Here is a 13952-nt window from a genome sequence, read left to right as displayed (position 1 = left end):
CCTCTTGTTCACAATGGCAGAGTCTTATAGGCTAGCAGAACATTGTGCTGACATCTGCATGGATGGAAGGGATGTACTGTGCCTGCACTATTCTAAATGGACCTTTTCTCTCCTTACAGGAAAAGGAATGAAGAAAATGAGCAACATCTATGAATCAGCAGCCAATACCCTGGGAATTTTTAACAGCCCATGCCTGACTAAAGTGGAGCTGCGAGTTGCATGCAAAGGCATATCAGATAGGGATGCCCTCTCCAAACCAGACCCTTGTGTCATCCTTAAAATGCAGTCACATGGCCAGTGGTTTGAGGTGAGTGTTTAATAAAATGAAAATAATTCTTATGATGCTTTAGAATGGCATAACAAAACTGAGACAAAATTCAAATAGCACGAGCAATAAAGAGAAAAAGCAATTGGAAGCCTGTGGCAAAATCTTGTACGATAGATTTTCCATTGACTCTAACAGTTTGAATCAGATTCTTAATGATACTTTGAACTTCTCTTTGGAATCCCTATTAAAAATTAAGATGATTAAAGTATAAAGCATCATAAAACTTTTCCCTCTAGACATTCTCGTTTCATAAAAGCTATATAACAGCAGAGAGAATGATAGTGACCATTATAACATGCTTTCCAATCAAAAGAAGTAAAATGCTGTGGAAGAGAGGAGTATTTATTACCAGTTGGCATGGAATTCAACAACAGCAGTTTGATTTTCAAATTTTGAGCATTGCAGTTGGATTCATAGTTGAAGTTAGTAGCAAAAGCTAATGCATTTGCCTTATCAATTTGCATTGTATTTTAGATTGCATGTTTGATAGGAAAAAAAATAACACCGATTTTAATCTTAGGTAACACGAGATTTTAATCTTAGAAACCATTTGAATGATAAATAGAAACAGGATGTCCTAGAAACATTCAAATTGTTAATGAAGACCATTAAACTGAATGTTAGATTTTAAATGAAATCTTGGTGGTTATTTTACTTAAAAGTTACACTTGAATGTCTGTGGTTAATCAAGCTAAAAGGCATGAAATTTTATGGAGCATATGCATGAGAAAACAAGGTATCTGTCAAATCCAGTTCTCTCTTTTTGAGTGAGTATTTATTCCTCACTTTTCAACAGTTTCAGCATTCAGAATACAACAGTTTTCTGTAAAAAAAAAAAAAAAAAAAAAAAAAAAAAAGCAAAACAACCTGTGAATATATGTAGAAAGGAAAATCCTAAAATGTTGTGTGTTTTAATTTAGCATGTTCAACCAAGTCTGTCAGATTTCAGCAGTCTTATTCCAACTGTGTGGTTTTGATCTGTGGATCTTTGAAATTTTTCCAGTGCAGGGTCAGCACCAGCAGAGCAAACTTCAATGTTTTGTCTGTAGTCTTGCTCTTTTCTCAGTTTGTTGCTGTGTAAGCATTAGGTAGGTCTCTTGTAGAAAACAAGTCTTTAAGTAAAAGTAATTGTCTAAATCTCCCTTCTTTTAATTTAAAGCATTTAAAGCCATTCCCACTTGTCATTGTCTTCCTCAGCAAAAAGTTGCTCTCTGTCTTTTTTATAAGCCTTCTTTAAGCTAAAGCTGCATAATGTCGCCCCTGAGTCTTCTCTTTTTTGGGCTGAACATCCCCAGCTATCTCAGTCTTTCTTCATAGGAGAAATTCATTGTCTTCATGTAACTGAAATATAAGATGATATAATTGTAGGGGGAAAAAAAAAAGGAATTTTAGCTAGTCATGCAGAAAGGAGCATTTAGCTATGCTACATGGAATTATTCAAGTGGTAGGAATTAAACAAGTAGTGAATTAAATGTCAAAATAAGTGAAATGCTCCTGATTGGAAAGGACAGATCCAAACTTTTGGGGCCATTTCAGTTCTCCGAATAACTAATAACTTTGAGTACATTTCACACAATTTCTCCCTGGACAGTTATGGGGAGGGTAAGTAGATTTAAATTATGTATTTTTAGGTTGCAATGGAGGTTCCCTTCATTTGATGTGGTTTTTAATTTGAAAAGTGCTTGAATAGAGAAATTCTTGCAGAACAGATCTGCTTGCTGATACGATTGTCATCTTACGGCAGTTGCTCCTACTGTCTAATGAAAGTCCAGGGTATTCATTTTAGTATGAACAAAAAGTTTTTATTAGTTCGTGTTCCTATCAGTGCTGCAAAGCTAATACAGCTCTGGCATGATGAGCCATTTCCTATTCTGGCCCTCACATTCTCAACAGAATTTTTAATTAAGTTCCAATTGCTGAATTAAATTGAGCAGAGTCACTCAGGTATATCTGAAGACATAATTTGGCTGGAAGAATCATCTGCAGATGACAATCAGTGATCCAGCAAGACCTGAGACTGTAGACAGACTAATGATTTAAAAAAAAAATAATAAAAAATCTAGTTACTGGTAAAGTGAATACATTCAATGCCGAAGTTACTGAATGACAACACAAAGAGAATTGGAACCTAAGAGTTTTGTATCTGTGGATTTAATGAATTCATGAAGATGTTGTGAACTTAAAGACACTGTAAAGCCCTTATAGGTTTCATGTCTTCAAATGGGTTGCAGCAAAATTTCAGTATACATTAAGGGCTTCTGAATAGGGAGCAGCTGGATTGAAAGTGCCTGAAATACAGGTTATGGTCTATATGTGGTTGTGCTCTTGCAAGTAGGTGCTGTAGAAATGTATGGAAGATGGTAAGGATGGCCTGAACAGCCCCAAATGGGCCAGAGGCAGCTGAAGCTGGTGGTTTTAACCTATTGAGATCGCACTGCCCATGAAACTAGAGATGCGAGGAAGTGGTGAATTGGTGGATTCACTCTACAGAAGCAGATGATGCTGAAAGTGAGGAATCTGTGCATATTTGGGAAAATTTTGACAAAACATGGCAGCCTGTCCCTGTGGGAGAAAGATTTATTTTATTTTTATTTTTTTGCAGTTCTGCAGTGCCGTATGTGCATGTGTGCGCTTGTATAAATTATGTCACCCACACGTATAAATAGAGAATGAAAATATCTGTGCTGTTGTAGAGTGGGTAGGCGCTGTTTTCAGATATTGGAAACTGCACGTGTAGTTTCTATAACATGGCTGTGGGGTTTGTTTTGTTTTCTTTTGGTTTTCAAAGAACAGTCATTGGAAGGTGTCCATGGTACTGCACAGCTGTGAAAGCATTAGGAGCACATGCAGGACACGAGTACTCAAAGCAGCCTCAGTATTGTCTCCAGTTCTGGCACAGATATACATGCTGGTTTTTTTTTTTTTTTATATTCCTGTCTGGGTAGATGTTTCCCTAAAAACAAACATGCTCATGCACAGTGTGCACACAGCTCCCCACACGCCTATCTCTGTATGCATGTTAATGCTGCCTGGAAATTGCTGTCTCCACCAATGTAGAATTAAAATGCTATATTGTGTCTCCCAGGAAAGGGGTCAATCTGCTCTTTCTCTTGCAAGAAGTTTGCATTTTCAGCCTGAGATGACAGGGTGTGATGTAACAGAATTTGAGATTGTACTATCCGTATTTACTAAAAGACAAGTTGCTGATCCAGGGTTGAATTTTGGCTCTCCTGGGCCTTAGTTTTAGGCAGCTATGGTTGCAGAATGGCCAAATGTGGCATGCTTTTAATTGTTTAGGAGAATCATTTGATGGCTGTTTTTCAATATTAATTCGAGTTTAATTACTGAACTAAGCTTCAGGATGGGGAATAGCTGGATGGGGTACTGGAGTCAGGCAAAGGTATATGATGATAAACTAATTTTCTCCAATGATTACATTACCCACCTGCAGTGTGAATGTGCTTGTGTTATAAATGTTAATTTGCATGTTGGGCTGTAGTCTTCATCTGAGATGTGCTAGCGCGGAAATTGTCATTAACTTATTGTTCCTGAGAAAGTAGCTTGGCCCTGTTCACAGGTTGTTATCTGCATATGGCAAGTACACGTGTTACTCCGAAAATCGGGTATGTTGCTGAGCTGTGTCTCATCATACGAGGTTTCCATGAGATCAGGAGGTGTAATACAACCTGATGTAACCAGATGGAATATGTTGGCTGTGACTATGAAAACAGAAGGGCAGCTTTGGACGACAATAACCATGTCTGGAAATCAGGGAGGGTTTCCTGTAGCTGTATTCTTAGAGCTTTCTGCAGCAGGACATGGAGTATCTGCTACCTTGTGTATTTAAAGAGTCAACAGGCATTCTTGCTTTTTTCTTCTAAGTTTTTATTAATCTTGAAGTAAGAGCAGAGGAAATAAAACAGCACCGAAGACAGCATGCGGTTGCTAAAATTCATGTTGATGGAATGGGCTGATTTTTGTTGGATGGATAGCTTTGTTTACTGAAATAGATTTTTATTTACTTTTTCATTAAAACGGTGATTGAAGTCACAAATTCAATGAAACCCAGCAAGTTTTGATGGAAGCGCATAGGGGAAAACCACAACTTTTCATCTTGATGTTTTCAAGATATAAGGCAGTGACTTGTCATTTAGCACGGCACTTGATTTCAAGGATTGGTTTGATTTGCACCTCCCCCAGAGGAAACTGGTTCACTCTTTTCTTTTGCTTTGACCACTAACCCAGTACAGCTGCATGGACCCTCGTGTAAGCAAACATTAGAGAGAAGTTGGCTTGGAAATGCATTGAACTGATTAACACACAAAATACCAGTGGAGTCTACTGAATAGGCTACTTAGGAATCAAGCTATAGGAAGGATACTGTCTTGCTCTTCAACTTTGCTTTTCCCTTTAGTTCTCTTTAATTCTAGCATTCTTCTCTTTCCTCCTCCTTCTCTGCCTCCTCACTTGCCTCAGCTCCAGATTTCCGAGTGTCTGCTGCCTCCTTTTGCTCCTCTGCATTTTGGAAGATGGGGGGGGGGCTCCCTGCCCCTTCCTAGCATGGGGGAAGGATCTGAAGAGAAGACCTTGAGGCAGACTTCTGCTACTTGTTTCCATAGATACCCAAAAGTCTCTCTTGTGTTATCCATCTGTGGCTGTTACAGCCCACCACAGAAGCCAACGAGCCATGAAATAGGGGAGTCTGTGGGCCGACACGTTCCATGACTCTACTGAACCGTTCCAAAATAATTACAAAAGCACTCTGAAGAGAATATATATATTCTTTGCTGTATTTATTTGATGTTTTATATATATATTTTTTCAGTTCGTATGGATGAACAGACTAATAGATGAAGCCTTTGGATGGAAAAGGTTTAATTATCAGAAAAAAGAGCTACCCCCAGCAGTAGCTATACAGAGCCAGCTTTAAGGCTGGTCTAACCCTTGCCTCGCATCTGCTGGTTGGTGACAGTGAAGAAGTGTGTGTGAGATCAGGGAAATGTCAAAGTGTCTTTCCAACTTGCTCTGCCAGTCTCCAGCTCAGGAACTTCTTCAAGGGGTTGTTTATGCCTTTGTAACTAGCAATAGTAGATTTAATTTCCATAACTCAGTTTCAAATCATTTAAAAAATTTTTTTTTTGTATTTAAAAAATAAGCTTTCGCAATACCCTGGGACATACAGTTCTGTAGTTGTTGAATAAGGTAATATTACTTGCAATTTTATTTTATTTTTTTGAAACTGCCACTTACTGATCCATTTTAAGTTCCTTGTTCCTGCGTTGGAGGGGACACTGAAAATCCCTATTCATTTTCTCAATACAATTTTGCATTTTTATCTTTTACTGCGTTAGGTGACAACTGTAACGTCCTGTATTTTGAAGATTAAGTATATCTATCCCATCAAGGAGCGTAGATTAGTTTGGATGGTTGGTTGAATGAACCACTTTTGTTTCAAAATACTTCAGAGATGCAACGCTGAAAGCTTTTACTATATTCCCATAGAGATTTTCAAGCAGTAATTTGAGATTTTTCCTGTGCTTTAAAGAGCTGTGAGGCATCAGAAAGAATTGGTTTATTGGATGTTTGGTGGCTTTGGGGATTATTTTTTTTATGTTATTTTTATGGTTTTTAATGTTAGCTAGAGCAGATTCTAGATGTTTTTTTTCATGTTAAGATTTCAACTTGGTGAACAGACATCCTGTACAGATTAAATTGTAAGGTTGAGATAATAGTAAGATGAACATACCAGATTATGCAGATTTTTCTCTGGAAAAAAAAAAAAAAGTGTTATGAAGTCCTGATTAGATGTTTTATGTCAGCTTATGAATGATGTAGTGGAAGGGAGGTGCTTTCACTCAACAGCTCTCGTGAAATTAGCTCCTCTCATTGTGAAGCAACTTCTGATTTACATGTTGGGGTTTCTTATCTTCTGGTTGTAGGGAGGGTCTGATAATTGAAAATCCTACCTGCATTTTTTCTGACCAAAACTAAGGACAAGTTTTAAATGAAATATTTCAATAGATTTATTGAAAATGCCTTTGGACTTATGCAGATCTGGGCTGATGAAAGTCAATGGGGAAGAATTGGGTCTTTAACTGAAGTGATCAAGACCTTCATCAGAAAACTAGGGCAATGGGGTTCTTTTTAATGGTAGCATGGGGCCAAGGGCCTACTATTTATGATTGGAGCTGACAGTCTTAGTTGTCTGCCTTGTACCACACAGTTATCTCAGGTCCTTAGAGCACCTAGTCTTGTGTGCAGATCTGTGCCCTGCACCTCTTGCAAATAGTGACCTGTGTTGATTATTCACCTTTGCACCTAATAAGAAGAAATGGGACTGGTCTTGCTGCTTTCATTTCCCAATAAGTATTACTAGAAGATGATGATTAAGAGTTTCGCAGGTGACGTTAGAGCCCTCTTGTTCTGACTTCTCAGACAGAAAGCTGTGATTTTATTTACTCCACAACAATGTGCCAAAGTATATGGCTTTATTAGCCTATTGTATCCTCATAATTCAATATTTTATTTTTCTTTCTTCTCGTTCATTAGGTATTTGTTTGATACTAATGAATGCTTCTTTGCTTAAGAATACTTGGTAGCCTCTGTTGCCGCCAAGATTTGCTTTTGGCTTCTTTCTGCTGCTGATAAATTACGCGTAAGTCTTTCTGTATGGTGAGAGTGACAAAGTCAGCTCATCTTTCTCGACCACCACTGGAAGTCTGTGGGGTCAGGCTATAGGCTAACTGAATATTTTATCTCAATCCACTCTCAGCCTGAATTCATCTCATTGGATATTTTACTTTCCAGCACTCAAGATTTTACAGGCCTACTCTGTACCATGGGTTTGTCAGTTGAAGAGCTGCTGTCATTAAGTGTTTCAGGAATAAGAATTTTTTATTTTTTTTTTCACTTGGGCATGGTCCTGTTCTACAATTTAAGCAGAGAGGCCAAATCACTAGCTCTTCAGAGAAACAGAGTTAGTTTGGTATCTTTCCTTGTAAATTTGCAGCCTGATGTGGGTATTTAAAAATGACAAGCTTTTTGAAAAACCATTTGCATTTTATGGTACTCTCATTTTTAAAAAGAAACACAACTCTCTTTATTTCCCAGCTTGTTATGCAAAGTCAGAAGTCTGAAAACTAAAGGTTGTAAATCGTTTGTGTTGGCAAATATTTTATTAAAGTGGGCACTGGGAATTTTTTTCCTCCTGTGTCTAGTTTAGAAACATGGACTTCATTAGCTTTTGATGAGATTTTTCTTTTTATACCCCAGATAGTAATAAGTGACTATTTATTTTAAATCCATTTTATAATAACCGTTTTTGCCTTTATCCTTTATCCTATCCATCACTGCTGCTTTCTCTTGAGCTTTCTCCCTGCCTCAGCTTTTAGATGTAGCCACAGTGCTTTTTTCCTCTCTCTCTTTTTACATCAACTAGTCTTTAAATTTAAACTCATTTGAATCGGACAGATTGTCTCAACTGAAGTCAGATGCTGTCACTTTGAGTCAATATATATGAAATATCTTAATGTTCCACTAGCTCAAACAGCAATCTCTGCTGCTGTAGTGCAGTTTGTGGAACGTGATGCAGGCATAAAGGAAAGAGAAAACTTGCATTGTGGAAGTCAGTTTTCTTACTGAGAGTGGTCGTGTTTGGGCTGGCTGCTTCCCTTCTACCAGAGCTGCAGGATCTTTTCCTGCAGCAGCAGCAGGATGATGGGTTCAGGTCCCATCTGTCCAACTAAATCTCTTCAGGTCCCCTGTCCTCATGTCATTGCACAATGAAGAAGTTTTTCTCATAGTTTGCATAAATGAATAGAAACAAGTGTACTCCTGGGAAGTCAGGAGGGAGAACTTTCATGGAGAGGTGATAAAAGCAACATGGTCTCTCCCTGGTCCCATGGCTTGGAGCATCCTCTACTGGGAGTGTCTGTTGTTGGGACCGATTTTCAGGAGTCTTCCATCTGGTAAATCTGGGAGAACCATGGAAATAAAAGGATGAAAAAAAAAAAAAAAAGTGGGATCACAAAGTAATTTGTCACATTTAGGAAAAGGTTACCTGCTTAAAAACAGTTTACTATACTAACTTAGATGAGAAGCTGAATGACTTGTACATGTTTACATCCTGTTCCATGATCCAGTGAACAGTGTATTGATGGCAATTTCTATATAGCCATCCTGCAGGTGCCATTTTCAGTTAGTGTACTACCATGGTTTTGCGAAACAGACACATAATAGACACATGTATTTTATCTGTACCTGTGCAGGAGGAAACTGGACTGGGTGTCTAGTTACCATATTTCTGTGTCTTTGCAAACATCTGCGTGTTGTTGCTGGTAGAAATATCTTGAACAGTTTTAGGCTGCCTGAAAAGTTTGCTTCATCTGAACTGGTGAGTGATTGCAGATGTGAAATATGGAGAAAACAATGGAAGGAGTTTTCTATCCTTGTATGTATCTCATTAGGTCAAAATACTCTGGCTGGCAAGCTATACAATTTATTTAATAAGCTTTTTGCCCCATAAACAAGGTACCTGAATTAAGTTTTTCCCCACAGTTGTGAATATTTCATTATTGTTATTGAATTTTCATCAGTATTTCTGATTGTCTTAAGACATGCTTGGAAATACTGCCTGTAGCCATGATGTTTGGTACTACTCAATTCATGCTTCACTAACTTTTCACAACTTTTTCTCAGAATAGCTTTCCACAGAGCTGTGACGTTTAAACAAGGGTCTCAGTGATATTAATAAAACAGGAGCTTTCTAATATTTACTTTTTAAACCAGGTCAACTCTTGTTGTTTTGTTGTGTAAGTAAGTTAAAAAAGTAAAAGGACAAGAAAGAGCATTCACAAAGTTTTCAAAATGATGATGACATGAGGAAAACAAAGGCTTTCCAATGCCTATGCTGCTTTGGCAAGACTGGATAACTGGCTTGTTTAAATCAGTCATGATTTGTATATCTACAGAATAGATATCAAGTTATTGTCACCTGTAAGGCTAAATTCTGGTGTATGGTATTTACTACTCTTCATCTTACATGGAAGATATATATATATATATGGTCACGAACAGATCTGAGGGCTTGCAAATACCCTTCTTTTTATGTCTAGTTGGGAATAATTCTCTTTTACAGCAGAAAGAAATCAGCATAATAGTCTGTAAAATCTATAGTAGTAAGCCCCGATTGCACAAAAAAGGACACTTGGGCTTATCTGTGCACAAGCGAGTCGTGACAGCCTTTAAGCAGAAAGACGGACTCATCAGGTAAAGGAGTTTAAGGGGCAGAAGTACCCTTGTTTTAAAGTGTCCCTGAGGGGCAGAGATGGGGTAGCCTGCACTGAGAAGGCAGAGATGTTGGGAAATCTTAAACAGTGGTTTCCTTGCAGTCTAAGGCTAAAAAATAAATAAAAAATTGACGGCAGTGAAGAGTGAGTTAAGAAAGAGCTTGCTTTCTCTCCATCCCTCTCTACTCAGGAGTTAAAACAAAGGTTGTAAAGTAGAAGCTGTGATGCCTTTTCTCATGTGATACTGTACTAGGTTGTTGCAGATATAACTCTTCATAAGAGCTTTGTCAGTAGCATTCAGCAAAGGAAGGAAAACGAAGAGCTGATAATAGACATATAAGTAATTAGAGAAATTATAATTCTACTTTAAAAGAAAAAAAAAAAAAAAGGTTCCTGATGAAGAGGCATCACAGAATACCAGTGGCTCATGTGGTTGAATTACCTCAGGGAGAACTTTGCTGCAATCCAGTCCCAGTCTGTAAAGTGAGGGGATGCATTATCACTGCACTTGGCTTTAAGCCTCTCTGGCTGCTTTGAGTATGCTTTGGTATAAACTGAGAGAAGAAATGCTACAGTTCTGCATGGGAGGAGTTACCACGCTGCCATTAGCAGCCCAATGTTCAAAGAAAAGCATTTTTGATCCTTTTGCTCGCTTTCCCTGCAGTTTAATTATCTGTCAATCAGATATGTAGTTTTTAAACTCCAGACGAAGAGTGAAAGCCTGCTTTTATCATGGGCAGGCAGACACGCATTGCAGATTAGCTCAGCGATATGTCTGCCTCTCATGAGCTATTTATTACAGATACACAAACTTCACGCATCTCCAGGACAGATTTTAAGCCTGACTTGACTTTAGTAGTCTGACAGATTGTGATAAACCTACAGTAAGCAGGAATCTTTGGAGCTGGTTTGTAAGTAGATAATTCCTTTGATTGACTTGGTCCGTTACTTCTTAACCTGTAGGATCAGAATGGGGCAGAGAGATTGCCAGCAACCTGAACTTCTGCTTTTACTGGGAGGGATTTTAGAGCTCAATATGAATTGTTTCATGAAGGTCCCAGCAAGGGAAGAGCTGTTACAAAAGACTGAGAACAACCGATTTAGGAAAACAGGCAGACTCAATGTCAGTGTTCTTTGAGAAGTCTTCCATTCCAATATTTGCTGCCCAGAGATACCAGATCCATGAAGTTGATTTTGTTTAAAATCAGCACATAACAAGGTACCATCCTGTTGATATGGACTGTTGGAGCTTAAGTTTATGCCAAGGAAAGTAAAAGCAATTTCCCTGGAAGTATTTTTCATCTTCGCTCGTATTTGGTAGTAGCTTAAAAATATTTTTGCATTAGTTACGCTGTAATCGGGCCAGAATGTAGACCTCATGAAATCTAACTGAAAATTGAAGTGTCCAAACTACATTTCCATATAGATATGGTGATCTTATCTGTTAACAGATATTTTCAGTCTTTGCGTGTTTTTTTTTTTTTTTTTTTTCCATTTTAAGAAATGGAAAGGATTGATGTTTCTTCTTTTTCTCCTTGAAATCTTTTGACTTTCACATATAAAAAAATAAAATTCAAGCTGAGCCACTTTGCATCAATTATCTACATAGCTCTGAACTGAGATTTTTTTTGTGTAGTTTGTAGTATTCAAGTTGTATGTGATACTTGTGGGTGTTTAGAGCAAACACAGAGCGGAGTACAAAACCAAAGGGTATTTCTGCGTAAATTACTCCCCTCCCATCCTGATTTCCATTTAAAAAAAAAAAAGCAGAAACTGTTTCACAATAGGTTTCTGTCTCTTTTGAATCTTACTTGTCAAATAAAAAGGACTTTTTGCCCGTCACCTCACAGCTTGCAGACCACCTCATTGACTAAAGTGTTCTTCTTGTGCTTGTGCAGCAGCTTTGCTTTTAGTTGTTTTACATTTTCACTTTGGAAGCTAAGACTGCATCTCAGTAAAATGCTAGAACCACAACTTCTGCTTTTGTTCTTTTTACTACTCTTTGTGTTCTTCCAAAAGAAGATCCTAGAAGGTGATGTGTGAACTGATTACCTCAGAGGAGTAAAGCTCAGAGCTGGAAGTGCCCCGTGTTCCTGGCGGAGGTGGCTACCACCTGCAAACTACTGCTGCTGGCAGGAAAGCAAACTACTTTTACTGATCTTGGCTCTACACAAATGCTACTCACCAAAAATCTCAGGACACTGTGGACAGTCTATACAACACCTGTACTGCCTGGGTGTAGGTTGCTTGGGTGATCAGGCTTGACAGGTTTACTTGGCTTTTTTTTCAAAATGTCATACTTAAAGATGGTAAAATGTGTGATGAGCCAATTCTTGGTCTAAATAATCTCCCATGGGATAGTTTATAAGTCACTGGAACTGGAATCATTGCTGTAGTTCCCTATCAATAATTGCCAAGTTCAAAGACGATACAGTATGTATTGTCTTCTGTATTGTTCAAGCCAGTTTCTTTACAGTTTAGTTGAAATTCATAATCAAATATTAACTACAAGTATCTAAGGTAAATCTCATCATTTTGTGAGATGCTCAGTTTTTGTTCCACACCTGCATGCGCATGAAATTGTGGTTTTGAAGCAGAAAACTATCCAGCTTGATAATTACATTTTGTCTTGCTATACATAATCAACATGAAAATATGGGTATGGAGGCTTTTGTTCTTCAAGTGCTTGGAAAAACTCATTATCTTACTATGGCATCAGCAAGCTGATACATGCCGTGGGTATAGAACTGGCTGCTGGTGTAGAACCAAGTGCAACATATCACTTCTCTATGCTGCTTTTGGGAAACATTACGGTGATTACTGAACCTTGTTGTATTTAACTTTAAATGCTGTTTGAGGACTGATTAGTCTGCTGTAGCCTTGCTACATGTGTAAACTTAAAAGCTTATAATATGTCACTGTCACACTAACTATGGACTAGATTCAATAACCTTACTGCCATGGCTGCCCTTACGGCTGCCCTTTCGATTCCCATGGGTGCATGAACTGTTCTGTCACCGACAGTGACATTTATTGTTTAAAGCCATATCTTCATTTCTCCTACCTTATTTTGGACATACCAGCTGCCATACATGTTTTTCCTATTCTGCACAGAAAAATGCAATTTAAAGACCTGCTCTTTTGTTTCTCCGTTTGACGTTGTGGCCTTTATGTTGTCAGCTCATCCAGTGTTTCAGGTATATTTACTGCCCGCTGCATGCTTAATTCTGTTCAAGGCCCTGTGCTTGCCTGCTTGCTTCCTTGGTCCTTTTTTATGTAAATCACAAGATAGTTCTTTTATCAGCTTTGCATTAATCTTATTATTTCTCTTTATAAAGAAAGCTATTTGTGGATTTTGTCAGGAGTGCCCCTTCTATCTGTAGGGTCAACGGTTTTACCTGATGTTTTTTTGTTTAGCTCAGGGATTAGGTCACTTCCAGATTGTTACAGCCAATTTAACTTTTTTTTTTTTTTTTTAGATATATATAACTGCTTCCTCCCCAGGAATCTGTTGAGATTCTCTACATTTTGGAAACGAGGTATCATAACTATCCCACAATGGAGAGTGAGACTTATACTTAGTAAAAGTTAAAATTCTGCTCCAGATCCTCACAAAAGTGTTATTTTGCAGTTCAACTTCTTGGTGATGCTGTTTGTTTTTTAAACTTCCAGAGATTTATTTTTTTCCCACAAATTTTCATTGGTTGGGGATTTGCTGCTCAACATCAAATCGCATTATTAGCATTGAAAATAAAGTACTTGCAGGGCTTGCATGCTCCTTTTTAAATTTATTCTATAGATTTTGCTTTTTAGGATTTATCCAGTACTGTAATGATTTAAAGCGACTGTATTCTGACCTTCAGGTGTCCCTGCTTTATGTGGAGGGGAAAAAAAAAAATAAAGGTGCTTGCAAGTCTCAGGTTCAATGGAAAATAACACAGTGCATCTCTCTCAACTAGATATTTTGTTTCATGACTTTTTTTTTTTTTATTATTAAATTATGAAACCTTCCCATTTTATATAGCTAGGACTTAAAGAATGAAAGGAAATATTATTGTACTGTAAGGAACCATTCAAAAGCCTGAAGTTTTCCTTCATATTTTAGGAGAACTGTGTCAGCAGTTTGCTTGTGTTATTTTTGGAAGGGTAATACTAAGAACCCCAAGGAATACATGCATCTTTAATAAACTTTGAAACCAAGGAAGCCCATATTTTTGAATACATTTTAATTGTATGAGTTGGGAATATTTTTAAATAAGATTCTGCCACAGTGATGGAGTTCAGAGTTTATATTGTCACAGTATGCCTCTTTCCATCTGTATATCCCCTTTTAAAGC

At 37.8% G+C, this 13952-nt stretch overlaps 1 protein-coding gene across 1 annotated transcript in view; it reads left to right on the top strand.

Annotated features, from left to right (window-relative positions):
* The window catches only part of CPNE4 (copine 4), a 226720-nt gene that overhangs the window by 46365 nt on the left and 166403 nt on the right, over positions 1-13952 (top strand). Inside the window, exon 2 of the mRNA XM_084511725.1 lies at positions 120-307. Within this exon, the coding sequence (XP_084367851.1) occupies positions 128-307 (180 nt within the window). The 5' untranslated portion in view covers positions 120-127. The remainder of the gene's footprint in view (positions 1-119; positions 308-13952) is intronic.

The sequence above is a fragment of the Aythya ferina genome, assembly GCF_964211825.1.
Source record: "Aythya ferina genome assembly, chromosome: 2".
In the NCBI taxonomy this organism is placed as follows: domain Eukaryota; kingdom Metazoa; phylum Chordata; class Aves; order Anseriformes; family Anatidae; genus Aythya; species Aythya ferina.
This window is presented reverse-complemented; position numbering and strand designations above follow the sequence as displayed.